The sequence below is a fragment of the Prunus dulcis genome, chromosome 7, assembly GCF_902201215.1.
Source record: "Prunus dulcis chromosome 7, ALMONDv2, whole genome shotgun sequence".
Taxonomy (NCBI): domain Eukaryota; kingdom Viridiplantae; phylum Streptophyta; class Magnoliopsida; order Rosales; family Rosaceae; genus Prunus; species Prunus dulcis.
In genome coordinates, this window is record NC_047656.1 from 4,879,961 (window position 1) to 4,898,668 (window position 18,708).

The window sequence follows — 18,708 nt, forward strand, 5'->3', positions numbered from 1 at the left end:
CAACTAGAGAGAATTTGTTTCACTCTTTGGCAAAATGCCTATTTGTGAAAGCCAATTAATTCATTCACATTGCAACTGTCAATATCCATCACTTATAATGATATTCTTGCATCTCCAAAAATATTCTTATACAAAGTAAAAGAGATTCTGATGCACAAGGAAATTGGAATCTAGGATGTCTAATTCACCTCATGCTATTTGAGTTAAGAGGATTCTCATGCAAACAATCCAAACACTATTTCCAATCGGTAAATAGGGCAAGGTTTATTAGATAAGACTAAGCCTTAATTCGCATGCTATATTAATTACAACTTTATTTTAACTATCCTGTAGACAAAGAAATTTTGGTACAATAAATTTCATTGGACGAGAAAATAATTAGGATTTAGTGGATTGAATTGTGGGCCTCATAATTCGCACATGTGGCGTATGACTCATCAAAATCGGATTAGTTGTCAAAAAGTGACACGTGGCAACATCCGATGGAGTGCATCAAACGGTTCAAGATGAAGACAAAATTAAAGGAAAAAATCTTCTGTGATTGACTTTGATTTAAATCAAATATTAATCAGGTCAATCAATTGAAGATAATCTGGTTAAATTGCCAGATTATGGGAATTGATTTAAATCAAATCAAAATACCACAAAACAAGGTTTTAAATAGGGAAAGTTATTTAAGTCAAACATCCTACAAAATCCTATAAATAGGAGGCCTCAAGACGAAAGAAGGGCTAAGAAAAAAACCTAGCACTCATAAGAAATAGAAAACTCTATGCATTCTTCACCCTATTTTGGAAGAGCCACCAAGCACAACAAATACGTGCCGGTTCCTTCACCATAGAAAAAATCGCAAACACCAAACAAGCTTCGTGCTACCCGTTTGATCAAGATCAAGTCTCTACGACCCTTGTATCAAACACAAATTTTCTTTAAACACTTTGGAGATCGAATTAGAGGATTCAATATAGAGATTGTAACCCCAAATTTTATTAATACAATATTATGTTGTACACGTGTTCTTGTCTCAATTGTTGCAGGAAATTCGTGTTTACACATATAATTGTACTTCTTTTCTTAATATTGGAAAAAATTGGCATAACATGACAATACTAGTTCTTTTTCGAAGATTTTGAGCTTTCTTGTAAAGGAAGAAATTATAGAATACTATAGTATTATGGCTATGTAGTACATCTTGTGCACGTGTTATAATATGGGTGGACGATATGATTTATTTTTTCCCCTTTTAGAAAATAGTATTAGTAAATATTCACTTATATTATAACACGTGTACAAGATGTATCATATGACCGTACTACCACATTGTGTGCATACAATAACAAAGATGAAGAGCATGAGACCTAATTAACAACTGTAGATCCATCACCTCTTCGCCGCCACAAGACTCCCTCCTCATTGGCTTTTTGGTCAGCACACATATAATAACAACTGTAGATCTGCTTGATCAAGATCCATATCATGATCAACATGATCGCGGTATAATGGTCCTTCTATGAGAGGTTATGGAGGTGGTCGAGGCTGGTGATGCAAGGAGCAGTGTTATGACCCCTCAACTACCCTTGACCATAGACTGTAGACACCATCTCAAAGGAGGAGGGAGTGGAGTGGTGGTGGATCAACGGCAGAGGTCAGGCGAAGCGCCTGTGATGGGGAGAGGAGAGGAAGAGGGCGAGAGGGAAGCGATGGCGGATCCCTCATTATTTATATTCAAACGTGATACAAAATGTGATTTTCCTCCCATTATTACTCAAAAAGTTATTGTTTCATCGTCAACCTCATAATAAAACCATTCAATATGCCAGTAACAAGTGAGTGGCACACCGAAAATCTGCTCAGCTATTCTTTATAAAATATCCAAACATATAACACTAAGCTGCTAGCTACTTTTTTCTTTTCTTTTTTCATTTTCTAGCTAGTCAGTCAGCTTCAAGCACACCATACAAAAATTACTCTGAGCAAGTGCAAAATTAAACCATCAAACTCATCAAGGTGGTTCATCAGTCAGCTGTTTTGGGCACCTCATCGGCCTGTGCTTCCTTTCCAGCAGCCTCCTTCGCCTTCCTTTTCTTGGCATTCCTTCCCTCCACCTCACCAACACTACTTTTATCAGTCTCCTCCTCCTCTTCCTGAAATTATCATGTCATAAGGATCCATATGCAAACATGTATATATGTTTACACAAAAAAACAGAGAATACTTATATATACCAGTAGGTCCACTGCAACTTGGTTGAGGTCTGGAATGCAAGGCCTGGGCTTCAACCCTTTAGCGGAAGAGCAACCCACCTTCCACCCCGATGCCCACGGAGTTGGGTGGGTCATGGAGGCGGTGGGTGGCATTGGCATGTCAATGGTTATGGGCATTTTCATAAACAGCCCGATTCGGAAGCTTTCCATCACTGCCTCCATAACTCGGTCTTGCAGAGTCAACATGTGCCATATCTCCACCGCGTCCAAACTTCCGAGTCCACTGGAAGTCAACATCTTCAGGTACTCGCTTTTCTTCTCCTCGCCGAATTTGGTGGCCACGTAGTCACACACACGACCCACAAATTCGGCGAGGTTGATCTCCTTCGCGGACGACACCAGTGCCTTCATCGCCGCCGAACTCGCCAGGCTATGTATGATGTTCGGGTCGGCCATTTCGGAGTTACTGACCCGATCCAGATCAATTATTGTGCGTCCTTCATCGCCGCCGAACTCGTCATCACTCGATATCACGCAAAGTTTCATGAAGTCGAACTTGTCCGCCGCCGAGAAATTGAAGTTGAAGGCGACACCGGAGCAAAAGGCGCGAGCTTTGATCATACAGCCCTTCGGAATCGGGTCGGTGACATCCATCACTCGGATGCTTTCTGGGCTAAGAGCTTTGTCTCCGGCGGTCAGGAGGACCATGTAGTATCGGGTTGTTTTGGCACTACAGTCAACCGGGTCACCGGTTTTTGACTCGGGTCCGAAGGCTGGGGCCAAAGGTTCGGATGCACGGTCAACCGGGTCACTGGTTTTTGACTTGGGTCCGAAGACTGCGGCCAAAGGTTTGGGTGCACGGGCAACCGGGTTACCCGCTACGAGGTCATGGTTCATTTCGGGGCAGGGGGCAAACGGATGATATCGGAGTTGTTTGAGTAGCGTATCAGCCAAGTTGGGGCAAATAGAGGGAGCAATAGGAGAAGGCGACCACATAGTTATTAAATACTTGAAGGGATGAATAAATTCAGGATGAAGAGAAGGAGAGAGATGAGAAGCTTGCTTTGGAGATTCCAAGGGGCGAGCGATTTATATAGGTCCTCCTTATGTTCGATATTGAGCGGTAAAAACCGGGAAATAGTAAAAAAGCACTCCTCATGATGTTGATGGAGAGAGGCTAATGCATAGGAAAACCGGGGTAAAAGCGGGAATGGAAAAGAGTTCTCCTCATAATGTTTATGGAGAGGCTAATATCTCCTCGTGATGTTGATGTCCGGATTTCGTGCTTTGGTGTGTGTGGAAACAAAAAACCCTTTGATTCCAATATGAAGAATGAAATAAATAATGGAATTTGACTTGATGTTACAAAGGAGATCAGAAGCTGAGGATTATTGGTAGGAAAATTTAAGCAAAATTTTGCTACTTGAAAAGGTGATCGCGTACCAGATCGAGATCCGAGAAGATAAAATACACCCAAAGGATGAATAATGAAAGGGATTGGACAATAAGAGTTCTCCTCATAATGTTTATGGAGAGGCTAATATCTCCTCGTGATGTTGATGTCCGGATTTCGTGCTTTGGTGTGTGTGGAAACAAAAAACCCTTTGATTCCAATATAAAGAATGAAATAAATAATGGAATTTGACTTGATGTTACAAAGGAGATCAGAAGCTGAGGATTATTGGTAGGAAAATTTAAGCAAAATTTTGCTACTTGAAAAGGTGATCGCGTACCAGATCGAGATCCGAGAAGATAAAATACACCCAAAGGATGAATAATGAAAGGGATTGGACAATTGAAGAAAAAATAAATAAACAAAAGTACAAATTTTTTTTTTAATGAGAATTAATATACAGTATGTATTTTTATTTTCTGAAACATCGATCTCCCTCTCCTCCTCAACTTGTCTCGGCAATACGTCCAACCCCTTCACATATCATTTATCTTAGTATCAAACTTAGTTGTTGTGCTGAAAGAAGTGAATCCAAAATCTCCTACAGTCATCCATCACAACAAATATGGCACTGGAGCCCAGGAAACAAACCACTAATCTGATGTAGAAGATCAAGATGGTTAAAGAGATCTGGGGAGACAGTGATGTACGGAAGGTTAACTTCTAAAAAAGTCTATAATTGACTTTAGACACAATCTCCACCGTTGAGCAAAGAAACATGCATCAATATCAGGCCCCACGGATGAATTGTTGCCGACAAGGTTACTCCGCGGAACCTGAATTAGAATTTAGATTAGTTACGCATCACTATCTAAATCGATATATTATACTTTCGTACAACTGATAAATCGCAGTAGGCCACATCAAGTCAATCGAGGCAGTCGATGACCTCAGTTCGCTATGGTCATTGTCAATTTGTCACATTCGATATATACTTTCCTCCACTTTCTCAGTTAATTAATTTGAAAATTTCCACCATATTCACAAACTTGGGCCACCAGTACTCCATCCGTATAGATGTTAGGTCAGGTACAGGAGAAAATTTTCCACCATATTCACAAACATTTTTAATACGCAAAATTTTATACGGATGGAGCCATTTCTGCATCATACCCAAAAATTTTAGAGGCCTACTTGAATTTCTGCATCATACGCAAACATTAAATTTTTTCTGCTGCCCCGGCCCCGTTGTTAATTAAAGAAGAGCATCAATGAGCTTAGCTTGATATTTCCTTAATTAGATAAACAATGAACTTTTATCATGACGGAATTGAAGGTGAACAAAGGTAATTACTAATTAGAAGTACATGCGAGAGTTTGGAGGTTAAAAACTTGTCTGTAAGGACAAAACTGCCGATAATTATAATCTCAAAGGTTTCTTGATCAAGGGGGATTCTGGTTAGTTTATATATAAACTCTAAACCATTTGTTTTCTCACCATGTAACTTTATTCAAACAGTGGTTGGACTTCTAAACCATTTTTTAAAATTTAAGTTGTACTCGAACGTTTCAATCAATTTTAATACTCCAGTCTGATAGAATTCATAGTTGTGTGAGTGTGTATTTTGGATGTGTTTGGGAGAGAAACTGAGAGAACGTTGCTCTCTGTGAAAACAGAAGGATTTGGAAGAGTGAAGTCTATTGCATTTTTCATTACAAGCAAAAACAAGAATATAACCGTTGAGGAGAGAGAAGAGAGATTCTTCTCTAACTGCCTCAATACAAAACTCAATCCTAGCCATTGAACTATCATCCTATAAGATGATTACACTTGTCACAATCTAACACCTTACTTAAGAAGCCACTTGGACTCTAATCCAATGGTTCTTATTACAAGCAGCAGAAAAAGCTTTTAAACTAAAATAAAAAACAGAAACATTCAAAAACAGAATGGGATGGCGGGAAGAGATTTTATCTCAGCTCAAAAAGGGTTACACATCAACACTCCCTTCTAACCCTTTGACTGATTTAACTCCCAGCAGGTTTCTGAGATGCACAAAACGATCCTTGGATAAAGCCTTGGTTAGGATATCTGCAATTTGATCTTCAGATTTGCAGTAGATTAGCTCAATCTCATTTGCTTGGATAGCTTCTCGGATGAAATGGAATTTCCTGCTTATGTGCCTGGATTTCTGATGAAAGACAGGATTCTTTGCCATTGCTATGGCAGAGGTGTTGTCACATAGAATTGGTGTGCCTTCCACTTGCTCTTCTCCAAAATCCTCAAGTATAAACCTTAGCCATTTAGCTTGTGATGTTGCTTCAGCAGCACTCACATATTCTGCTTCAGCAGTGGACAGAGCTACTATATTCTGTTTGATTGAGGCCCATGAAAACATACCAGATCCCAGCGTAAACACATATCCTGAGGTACTTCTTCTGTCATCCTCACTGCCTGCCCAGTCACTGTCATAGTAGCCTATTAAGGTAGCTGCCTTGCCCTTTTTAAACTCAACTCCATAATCCAGTGTGCCTTGAACATATCTCAACACCCTTTTGGCTGTTCCTATGTGTTTCTTGGTAGGATTGTGCATGAATCTGGCAAGCAAACTAGAGGCAAACATTATGTCTGGTCTAGTAGCTGTCAGATATAGCAGGCTGCCTACAATCTGCCTATATTCACTCTCATCTGCCATCTCACTTCCATCTTCTTTGCACAGCCTTTCATTTGCAACCAAGGGGGTCGCCACAGACTTACAGCCTTTTAAACCAAACTTCTCAATCACTTTCATTGCATATTTCTTCTGATGGAGAAATATGTATTTATCGGTCTGCACTACTCCCATGCCAAGAAAATGATAGAGCAGCGCGAGATCAGTCATCTCATAATGCTTCATCATGTCATTTTTGAATTCTTCAAGCATTTTTACACAACTTCCAGTATAAACAATATCATCCACATAAAGAGAGACAATGAGAATACCTGAGCCTTCATCAGTTTTAATATAAAGTGTAGCTTCACTTGGACTTTTCTTAAATCCTGCCTTGTTGAAGTAGGAATCTATCTCATCATACCATGCCCTTGGGGCTTGTTTTAATCCATACAAGGCCTTGTTCAGCTTATACACTTTGATTTCTTCATTCTTTTTCACAAAACCTTGCGGCAGCTCCACATATACTTCTTCTTTTAGAACTCCATTCAGAAATGCAGACTTGACATCCAGTTGGTATAAATGCCATTCCTTCTGTGCAGCCAGAGCTATCAAAGTCCTAATGGTATCTAACCTTGCCACTGGGGCAAAAGTCTCATTGTAATCGATTCCAGGTTTTTGTGAGTAGCCTTTAGCCACTAATCGAGCCTTATTCTTCTGTACAGTGCCATCTAGATTAAGCTTGGTCTTATAGACCCATTTGACACCAATGACCGGTTTGTTAAAGGGTCTTTCCACAAGCTGCCAAGTGTTATTCTTCTCAATCATTTCTAACTCAGCTTCCATTGCCCTTCTCCAAGACTCATCTAGATCAGCCTCTTCAAAATTCTCAGGCTCCATAATGCACATATTACACTGAGCCATAATGTCATTAATGCTCTTCCATTTCTTTGGTGTATGATCATAAACTTGAGAACTTCCTTCAGTGCTTTCATCCTGCAGAGTAGGATCTCCATCTGCTTGTATTTGTGTATCCAAGCTTTGACTTGGTTCTTCTAGTGCTATGACTTCTTCATGTATTTGCAGTGGTGCATTCAAGTCTGGATTTAGAGCATAGTCTTGATTTCTAGTAGGCACAAGCACTGTCATTTCTTCTTCTCTAGCATTCTCCCATTTCCATAAGCTTTCTTCATCAAATTTCACATCCCTTGACAGAATAATCTTCCTATTGCTTGGATCAAACAGTCTATATCCCTTTTCACAGAGACCATAGCCTATAAAAATACACTTGTGACTGTTTTCTTCAAGCTTATGCCTCAATGCTGAAGGAATAAGCACATGACAAGGGGATCCAAATATTTTCAGATGTGCAACTCCTGGTTTTCTGCCAGTATAGGCCTCAAATGGTGTTACCTTATTGAGAGCCTTGGTAGGACATCTATTCAGCAAATAGACTGCAGTATTTACAGCCTCTGCCCAAAACTCATAAGGAACACCTTTCTCATGCAGCATTGATTTAGCCATTTCAACCACTGTTCTATTCTTCCTCTCAGCTACTCCATTCTGCTGAGGGGAGTAAGCCACTGTTAATTGCCTTTGAATGCCAGATTCTTCACAAAAACTGTTAAACTATCCTGACAAGAATTCTCCACCCCTGTCACTTCTCAAACTCTTTATCTTGAACCCACTTTGCAGCTCAGTCATAGCTTTGAATTTCATGAAACACTCCAATGCACTTGATTTGTTTCTAATGAAATACACCCAAGACATCCTAGTATGATCATCAGTAAACAGTAGAAAATACCTGTTTCCAGAGAGGGATTCTGTTTTCATTGGTCCACAGATGTCTATGTGAACCAATTCCAAGGGGTTTGAAGCTCTCCAAGTGGATTCCAAAGGAAAAGAATCCCTATGCTGTTTTCCTTGCATTCAACCATCACACACCACTGACATTTGCTCCAAGTGAGGTAATCCATGAACCATCCCTTGATTCTCAAGCAGCTTCATACTTCTTTCATTTAAATGTCCTAGTCTCTTATGCCATGTCTGCAAGCAATGTGTGACACTTGCTTTTAGAACCAACTCACTGGCAGGCATCATTGTCAATGGGAAGCATCTGTTGTTTGTCATTTGCACCTTCACAATCAGATTTTCCAGTGACTGATTATCATAGATTCTCACCATATTTTCTCCAAACACAAGATGGTAGCCATGTTCCATCATTTGCCCAACACTGAGCAAATTTTCTTCAAGACCAGGTACAAGCATTACTTCATGAATGTGCTGCTTACCAAACTTGGTTTTTATCACCAAGGTTCCTTTTCCAGCAACTGAAACCACTTCTCCAGTTCCCATCTTCACCTTAGAGGTCAAATCCCTTTGAATATTCACTAAAAGTCCCTCATCTCCTGTCATGTGATTACTGCACCCACTGTCAATGTACCAAGAGTGATTTACCTTTACATCTGTTGCAGCATTACAGATATAGAATAAAGTACCAGGTTCTTCCATCTCATTTGCATAATTCACCCTATGTGCATTTCTATTTCCATTGCAGTCTCAGACCATATGTCCAAATTTTCCACATCCATGACATTTAGGCTTGCCTTCATACCAGCATTTGCCATAATGTAACTTGTCACAATGCTTACAAGCTGCAATGTTTCCATCATTAGGCTTCCAATGTTTTTGAAAGTTTTGAGTTCCAGGGGCACTTTTCTGAAAATTCTGATTTCCAGAAAGACTCTCACTCTTAGGCTTCTTTTCTTCAACATTCAGACTGGCAAAAGCCCTTTCTGAAGAATTCTCAATGTGCCTATCCAATCTGAGTTCAAAACTCTTCAAGGAGGCAACCACTTCTTGAACTTCCAGAGTTTCAAGATCCTTAGAGTGCTCTATCACAGAGCATATAGAGTCATATGACTTTGGCAAGCTAAACAATAGTTTCTGCACAATTCTCTCCCTAGATAGCTCCTCACCATAACTCTTCATTTGATTCATCATATTAAACAATCTAACCAGATAGATAGATAGAGATTCACTATCCTTCATGCGAGTATATTCAAATTCCCTACGCAACCCTTGCAATTTAACATTTCGTACCTGTTTATCTCCTCTGAATTCTAGTTTCAGAATATCCCAAGCTCCCTTCGAGGTCTCCTCATTCACAATCCTTGGGAATAGCTGATCTGAAACTGCACTTTGGATTAATCCAAGTGCACGAGCATCCTTCATCAGAATCTGAGCCACCATGGACTTCTCAGTTTCTGCAGCCTCCTCTTTTTCCTTCTTCATGCCTGAGTCATCTAGCCCATTCTCGACCAGATCCCACAGACCATGCGATTTCAAAATAGTCTTCATTCGAATACTCCAGAATTCGTAGTTTTCTCCATTGAAAACTGGTGTTCGAAGCTCAGCTGCTCCAGATCCTGCCATATGAGACACCTTGATGCAAGAACTCGCTACTTCGATCTCCAAATCAGCTCAACAATAGCTCAGATCGAGCTCGATTTTCTGTTCACAGATCATGCCTAGCTCAAACAATCAAACTAGGCTCTGAGGCCATGATAGAATTCATAGTTGTGTGAGTGTGTATTTTGGTTGTGTTTGGGAGAGAAACTGAGAGAACGTTGCTCTCTGTGAAAAACAGAAGGATTTGGAAAAGTGAAGTCTATTGCATTTTTCATTACAAGCAAAAACAAGAATATAACCGTTGAGGAGAGAGAAGAGAGATTCTTCTCTAATTGCCTCAATACAAAACTCAATCCTAGCCATTGAACTATCAACCCTATAAGATGATTACACTTGTCTCAATCTAACACCTTACTTAAGAAGCCACTTGGACTCTAATCCAATGGTTCTTATTACAAGCAGCAGAAAAAGCTTTTAAACTAAAATAAAAAACAGAAACATTCAAAAACAGAATGGGATGGCAGGAAGAGATTTCAGCTCAGTTCAAAAAGGGTTACACATCAACAGCGCCTGCCTAGACCGCCAAGCGCCCGCCTAGACTACATAGCTCCCGCCTAGACCGCCTAGCACCCGCCTAGACTGCCTAGCTCCCACCTAGCCCACCTAGCCTCCCTAGCGACCGCCTAGCCCCCGCCTAGCCCCCCTAGTGACCGCCTAGCCCCCGCCTAGCGCCCGTGTGTCCAAGGATTTAACTTTCAAAGAAGATTTCTGAGAACTGGAAAAGAAAGAGATGAGGCTTACATTGTTCCCACAACCTTGTGAGACTCTGCCTGCCTTGAACGATACATGCCAATCAAAAATCTGAAATTTTTGGGTTCATGTTCTCATCCAAGAGAATGTTACTGACCTTCAAATCTCTATGTATTACCTTCAAACAGGAATCATGGAGGAGATAAAGAGGTCTATGTGCTTGAACTCAGCAGCAATGTGAAGTATATTATTGTCCATAGGCGTTTTCTGATGGAGAAGATCATCTGGTACGTCAGCATCTTTATTTTTTCTCAAGAAACCAACGTCACCTGATCTTGCTGCCTCATACAAGGAAGGATCCATGTCTATCAAGTAATGTTTATTCATATTTTAGTGGCCGCTATATGTAAGCATCTCTAGTGTGAGAACAGAAGGATCAAGATGACTTGTGATGACCTGTGAGATTATTCCAGTGCGAGAAAGTCTTTTCAGATTCTTTGCTCTTGGTCATAAAAATATTGAATTCTTGTCTTCTCTAGGGTGTATCTTCTAGTAGTCTCACTGGACTGGACTGGACTTCAATTAAAATGGACAATAGTCCTAGCCGTTGTTTGGTGAGCCACATACTGACTTGGACTCAACTCCAATCCAGTCTAACAGTTCCCTGGTAGCTAGTCATGGTAAAGTATCAATCAAATAGTAACCTGTTAGCAAGACAAGGAAAGTATCCACCACATAATAAATAAAATCAATGACAGAAAATTGATTCCCTTGGTAAATATAAATTTGCTGTTGTCGATCGCAAGGAAAGCACATACGTACCATTCCCATCTCTATCAATGAAACAGTTCCTACTATTTTAACAACAAAACAATAAAAATAACATATATGCACCAAAACTTCTAATTGTAAAGGAATTTTGATCATGCGTCACGGGAAAGCCTACAAGTTCAAAGCTTAGTTGCTTGAACTGGAACAAGTTTAAGAAAAACCATATAGCTAGTCCTGATTATGAGGGAATAGTAACAGGTTTGGGATGTAAATACTCGGAAAGTATGTGATGTTCCTTACACATTCTGATTTTTTGTGTGTGATTTGAATCTGTGCACTTATTCCCTCAACCTTCAATTTTTGTTGCTCATGCTTAAACTTTCCGACAGAGTGTCATGGAATATGAAGAACATGAAAAACGTGCTTGGAGTGTTTTGATTTTTCATGCATAGAGCGCACAAGGCTTGTATCTCGTATTGATGATTGTAAGGTAGTCTCAAAATCTTTAAAATCTTAAACCAAGAGTCTTGTATTATGCTTAGGTGATCAGAAATGTAATGCAGTACCCGTTTCCTTTTGGAAAAGCAAAGAAACGTTATGCTGCACACTATATTCTGTTTCTTCTATTATTTATTAAAGAGTTATTTCCACTAACACCCCCTAAGGGGTAAAATGATATACTCACTATTTGCAATTGACTATTTCTAGTGGGTATAGTCGAGATGTTGTTAACTACGCTACTAAGTTTTTTGTATGCTTGACTTAAGGCTGGCTGGTTTAGGCTACCAGAATACGTGATATACTCTTGTATCTAGTTTATGCAGTTATATGCAAGTTTGCATATACAGGATGCTAAATTGATGCATTATGGGTGTAGCATCAATGACTCAGTTATCGTATTTTAGCTGGGAGAAAATAAAAATGTTAATTTTGCAAGAAAAAATTAATGGATTCAGAGAAATATTGATATGTCCTTGTGTACTTTTGACGTTACATATTGGTTGTCGAATTGTTTAGTATGGTAAGTTAATTTAGCAATGCCAATAATTGTGGTGTACGCTTGAGTTAAGGTTTGGCTAACAATACTTAAATATTAGATGCCCCATATTTTGGCTGCGCTCACAGTAATTACCACCTACCTCACAGTAAAATGATGCGTGTCCTTTCAGCTTTTTTGGTGCTCAAGGAAGGTTCATTGAAGACTAACTATGCTGTCCTCTATTCTCTGTATAACAAGCAAGTAAAAGTTTGGTGCACAAGGCAGGAAAGGAAACTAGCTAGTGTTCTTGACATTGCACATGAAAGCTATCATTTGTTGCTTTTAAGTATAATCCTTTATCTATAGCAACTGCATTGCGGTATATATTACATGAATCGTATCTGTACGTACACTGTTGATTATCTTGCATGAGATTAAATCCATTTAGAGTACAATGCACCTATTTCTGGTACCCCTATGAACTTCAATCCATTTCATTGGCTACTTCTCCAGTATGGATTTTGTTTATACCATATCTCACCAAGCAACTAGAAGCAACTCTAGGCAAGGCAAGGAGTCCCACATTGGAATATTACAAGATGGGTAGACTCCCCCTCATCTATAAAAGGAGACCACTCTCCACTTAGGAGGGGGATTGGGTTGCACTTGATCTTTAGTCAAGGGCTTCTCCCTTCTTACCTTTATATTTGGGTCCAACCCCATGTACAAATGTAAATACACATTGTTATAATAATGAGAATATACTTCTCCGTGGACGTAGCCCATTCATTAAGGGTGAACCACGTATATATTGTCTTCTGTATATTTATCGCTTGCCTAAATCTTCACACACATGCTGAAGGTCCTCACCTTCACCTATCATCCATCATACATTATCACTAAGTTGGGCTCAAAAGTGCTGAACCACTTTTTTGCGTCAACACAAGTATTCCGAATGCACCAAAGATATCACCATGCATGGTTTGCGCATGGCCAAGGAAAAATTGCTCCGCTCACTCTGAAGGATGCCCGCGTACATCCTCACCACAAGCACTTTGCATGGCTTGCATGTACAAGGAGGCAGGCTAATATTCCAATCCAAGGGAAGCCCACGAAGCTTCCAAGAGATAAGTGAAGCATACCATATCTCTTTTATTTATATTTTATTTGGAATGTTGCATTTCAAATTTCATTAAAATATTAGTATTGAATAAAGTAAAACCCATGTGTGGTAGATGACGTTGGGCAACATTGCCCAGCCTTGGAGGGCTTTACATGCACCACCATGCACTACAGCACACAGCAAGGAATATGCCAAGGACCCACAGCTGCTGTTCGGCAGCTCTTTCCTCTCAAACTCAGGGGACTTGTTCCACTATCTGTCGAAGCCACAAATACTGATATGGCACCAAGTGCATCACCCTTGTGCCAAACCTTCTCAAACAAACTTGACAAACCAAAAACAACATTACTTTGCATGGTTTGCATGGCCAAGGAAGCCCACGTGGTAGCCATGCCACCAGCTGATGGTGTTTTCACTGCTGGCTTTCACCAAGTCGGGAACAACTCATTTTGCTTTGCCATTTGGTTCACCGAGCCTTCGTCATCTGACCACTACCAAAACCGCACAATGGTTTGGATGGCCAACCGAGACCAACCGACGAATGGAACACAATTCTTGTCTCCATGAGAAGCTAGAGCAACTTCTCCTCTGGTTTCTATAAGCTTTTCTTCGACAATGACAACCTCCTCCGTCTAGTCTAGGATGGCCTTCAGCCTTCAAGTGTCTATTAGTTTGAGCCATGGCTTGCAGGCCGGATGCTGGAAGGTCCACATACAATAGCAGTAGAATTGCAGTTCAGCGGTTTGTGCTTAGAAGACACCCAACTTCGGCCATTACACTAGTTCAAAAACGAACAACAAGAGTTCAAACCAGCCTTGCCGAACGGCAAGGTCCAGGCATAAGTTAAAGAGGGCTTCAAAAATCCTGCACTGACTTTCTCGTACAGAAGATCCCGCACCGACTGCTTCGTCCTTGACTATCACCAAAGCTCTTGAACTACAGATCTCGAACCGGCCTCACGGTCAAATGCTTACAACGAAGCTTCAACACCCCACGGTCCCAAATGGCTCATGCACAGCCCAAGCCTTCTGGCAGAATGACAAGGACCGTACCGCCTGCCCCAGGTACTCCCCAAATTCTCCCTTGCTAAAGACACGGGAAGCCCAGCTCTAAGCCAACGCCAAGAGGGCTCACATAAACCTTACGAAAGGCCCTTGCCGAAGAACCAAGATGCCTGACTCACTCTCCTTAGGCACTGCAGACCTAGAAGCCCTAAAAAATATTCTACAATACACCCTTGCCGAACGGCAAGGGCTATGCAGAACCTAGGAGGGCGCTCGAAAATTGTATGGCCTCAATGATCTTGCCTAAAGCCTCCTTCGAAACCAGTCTTGCCGAAGCTCCTTGGCTCTATATTAAGCGGAACGGTAGGCAGCATGCCGAAGCCTAGCTCTTAGGGCTGATTCCAGCCAACCTTGCCGAACGGCAACCTTATGCTGAATCAGGCAACGTACCCAGACATCCGAGAGATCGACAATTTAGTTTCGGTAGCTTCCGATCGGTGCCTAAGGAGGATGAGAGCCCTTATTCACAGCTAGCAAATCAAACTACTGTTCGGCACCACATACAACATCAAGCTTTCACTCTGTCAAACTCAAGCCACCAATCAAGGGCGCCATCACCCATAGAACAGCAAGGTCGATGAAGCATCAATGGGCATTCTGCAAAATAGAAGAACCACAAAAACTCATGGGAAATGTGACGTCATTCCTTCCGTTCGGTAGGCCATCGTCCGAAGCTATGAGACCCACGCAAGGAACCACACCATCTCCAGACATTTGCAGAAACCCCAAGTCTACGACGGCATCAGCAAGAGCCTCAAACCCACCTCCCTAATTGATGAGAGACACCCCCCCAATTTACTTCGACACGGACCCTGCCGAACGGCAGGGGCAGGGGCGGAGCTAGAATTGTAAAGTTAGGGGGGCCAAAGTAAAAAATACAAGTATATAAAATACCTAAGTATTCAATAATTACATGTTTAGAGCAAAACATTTCTGTTTTAGTCATGTCTAATTTGTTTTAGAGGGAACTTTAACTTAAATTATAAGTAGTTTATTACAAATGCTATATGTTATATATAATATAATAGAGAAAGAGATAAAAATTTGGGGGGGCCAGGGCCACTCCAGGTCTAGGAGTGGCTCCGCCACTGGGATGACGTCACACCTTCCAATCGGTAGGCCGTTGTCCGAAGCTATGAGACAACCCAAATCCAACTCTAACGACAGCAAAATTCCCTTGGCAACATGACGTCACACCTGCCGTTCGGCAGGCGACGTGCTGAAGGTAGGAGACGACCCCTTCCAAACTCATCAAATTGGTATGGGTCTGCCACTATTTCAAAAATAAAAAAATAAAAAATTACTATTGTTTTTCCTAAATAATAATAATTCCAAAAAAAGGGGACACGTATCCATTTCTTCACTTCAGCACCCTCGTGTCTTCGGCATCTCCTTTGCCTTACCCCCGTGCCTAAGCACATTGTGTCACCTTTGACATTTTATCTTGTGAAATGCAAGTCAAATGCCTTCGGCAATTTCCTTGCGACATGCAAATGTCTTCGGCACCCCTTGCCCTTTGGCACTTTCTTTTGCAACACGCAAGCTTTACACCTTCGTCAACTTCGGGCTTAGGCACATCGCCTTGCGACATGCAAGCTTTGCGCCTTCAGCACCCCTCGTGCCTAGGCACACTACCTTACGACATGCGAGCTTTGTACATTCGGCACCTCGTGCCCTTTGACATTTTATCTCATGAAATGCAAGTCAAATGCCTTTGGCAATTTCCTTGCGACATGCAAATGTCTTCGGCACCCCTTGCCCTTTGGCACCTTCTTTTGCGACACGCAAGCTTTACACCTTCGGCACCCTTGGGTCTAGGCACATCGCCTTGTGACATGCAAGCTTTGTGTATCCTTCGGTACCCTCGTGCTTAGCCATATTGCCTTGCGACATGCAAGCTGTCGCCTTCGGCATGCTCGTGCCTAGCCATATCACCTTGCGACATGCAAGCTTTGTGCCTCCTTCGGCACCCCCGTGCCTAGCCACATCGCCTTACGACATTCAAGCTTTGGGTCGCCTTCGGCACCCCCGTGCCTAGCCACATCGCCTTGCGACATGCAAGCTTTGTGTCGCATTTGGCACCCTCGTGCCAAGTCACATCGCCTTACGACATGGAAGCTTTGTGTCGTATTCGGCACCCCTGTGCCTAGCCACATCTTGTGTCACCTTCGGCACCCTCATGGCCTTGCGACATGCAATCTTTGTGTCGCCTTCGGCATCCCCTTTGCCTTTGGCATTCGCTTGCTTAGCCACATCGCCCTGTGACATGCAAGAGTTGTTGCAACTTCTCTCCCTCCAATGTCCTTCTTACCCGGGGACTTGGGGGACTATGGGTAGTGTACCATACAGCTTGGAAGATGAACTGTGGTGTTGCTCGGCCAGTGCACTTAAAATTACAAGTCCCCAATCAAGAAGTACCTTCTTACTCGCGAACTTGGGGGACTACTGTTATTACTGTAACTGACCGAGCATCTAGCTAGGCTAGATCATCCACGTGCCATACTTTGAGAGGTCATCACCTCAGCCAAAGAAGCATTACCATAAGTCACAACTCTAAGCAAAGCAAGAAGAGTCCCACATCGGAAAACTACAAGAGATGGAAACTCCCCTTCGCCTATAAAAGAAGACTACTCTCCCCTGAGAAAGGGACTGTCTCTTCTGGATCCCATCGCTGGGCTGGGCTTCTCACTTGTTACCTTTATATTTGGGTCAAAACCCTTGTACAAATGTAAACAAATGTTTACATAATGAGAACATTCTTCTCCGTGGACGTAGCCCATTCATTAAGGGTGAACCATGTATATCTCGTCTCCTTTATATTTATCGCTTGCCCAAATATTCACACACATGCTGAAGGTCCTCACCTTCGCCCATCATCCACCATTCCACCTCTATCTAAGTTGACCCTTCAAAAAAGAGCATCAACAGGTATATCTATACCATACTTATCAATGTTCAAAAACTCTAGTTCATTAACAACGTCATAAAGTCTTTCACAAATCATAAAAATCATATCTTAAATTTGTTCAGTGGAGATCAAGATTCTGTTACCCCTCTAACTGGGACACGAACACTGGTGCATAGATTGGCAAAGGGCTTAGAACTGAAAACGACTGTACCTTACAGAGTCTGGTTTGAAGAGAAATAGGTATGTCAACCAAATAAGTTATAAATAATTTGACTCAGACTTCTTGTCTTCCTTTCATGCCCTTCGTTCATTTCTTTCTTAACTTGTCAGGTTGCTGGATGGACACAAGTATACGGGGATGTTTTATCATTCGCCACAATAAGCGGCGCAGGTCATGAAGCTCCAATAACACAGCCAGAGAGATCACTGCTTCTGTTTAGTTCATTTGTGGGAGGAAAGCCATTGCCATAAGCACTCTCTCACTGAAGGTCTCGTTTCATTCATCATCTGGATATCTATTTATTCACCAGCTTGTCATGTCAAACAAGCTTCATCATATCAGTATTTATGGAATAAAAGTGAACAAGTTGTAACAAAACCAGTTTATTAAGAATAATGAGCGCAATGAGCGCTTTTTCTCTTTACCAGTTGGAACATGTGAAGGAGGAATTACAAGCAAACTAAGCACACTTTAGAATGTTAGATAACACCCTACTTGTGCTTCTTTATAAATATTCTAAACTCCATTCTCCCATTCTCTAGTTTCTCTTCTATCTTCTCTTTCTCCATTTATCTTCCAACTAAAATTTCTCTATCTTCCATAAAACCTGGGGCATTGAAGTGTTAATAATATTGAAAGAGATGTTATGGGGTCTATATGCAATTGAGTTTGACCTCATGCTCAACTTTGCAGACTTAGAAAAAATTCGGTAAGACGAGAATGGAAAATGTGTTTTTTTGGTGAGATTAGGTCCAATGAACCTATTCAGATGTGCGGATTTATCACAAAAGTACTCGGTTCAATTAGTAGTAAACCACCAACTTTTAACTTGGCACACTTCGCGAATATAAAATTATGCGCATCTGGCTTAGTTTGTTTTTATCTGTACGCACAATAGCCATGAAATGAGAATGAGCCTGAAAATCATGTGCAATTGTCCAAAATTTTCTTTTCCAGATTAGGGTAGTTTATATAGATGTTTATAGAAGACTCTTCAAGTCAGCCCAGCCTCTAGCTTTCCAGTTTGAATTTCACATCACCAGCCAGCTTTCATATTTGGGAGTCATTGTCTCTCCCACCTATTCTTGTATGTGAACAGAGCAAAAATCATAAAATGTATGCAAGGGTTATCTAAATTAACTACCACACAAAGGAGAAAATCTTACTTACATGGAGGTTTATAATACATGAGAGAGAGAGAGAGAGAGAGAGAGAGAATTATGTACACAGCTCG

The 18,708-nt window shown here is 41.3% G+C and overlaps 1 protein-coding gene across 1 annotated transcript; it reads right to left on the bottom strand.

The window, feature by feature from the left end:
- Nucleotides 1–1,955: 1,955 nt before the first annotated feature.
- Nucleotides 1,956–3,213, bottom strand: LOC117635651. The gene is made up of 2 exons (XM_034369988.1): nt 2,226–3,213; nt 1,956–2,144 (listed from the first exon to the last, which is right to left on the bottom strand). Exons 1-2 carry the CDS (start codon nt 3,198–3,200, stop codon nt 2,016–2,018), a joined length of 1,104 nt encoding a protein of 367 aa, XP_034225879.1. The 5' UTR covers nt 3,201–3,213; the 3' UTR covers nt 1,956–2,015.
- Between the last annotated feature and the right edge of the window lie 15,495 nt (nt 3,214–18,708).

Bases quoted from the DNA above. Each gene is read 5' to 3' on its own strand.
- LOC117635651 (XM_034369988.1), bottom strand. From the start codon at position 3,200: ATGTGGTCGCCTTCTCCTATTGCTCCCTCTATTTGCCCCAACTTGGCT. The intron at 2,145-2,225 runs GTATATATAAGT...TGATAATTTCAG, and splicing joins AAGTTGCAGTGGACCTACTG to GAAGAGGAGGAGGAGACTGA.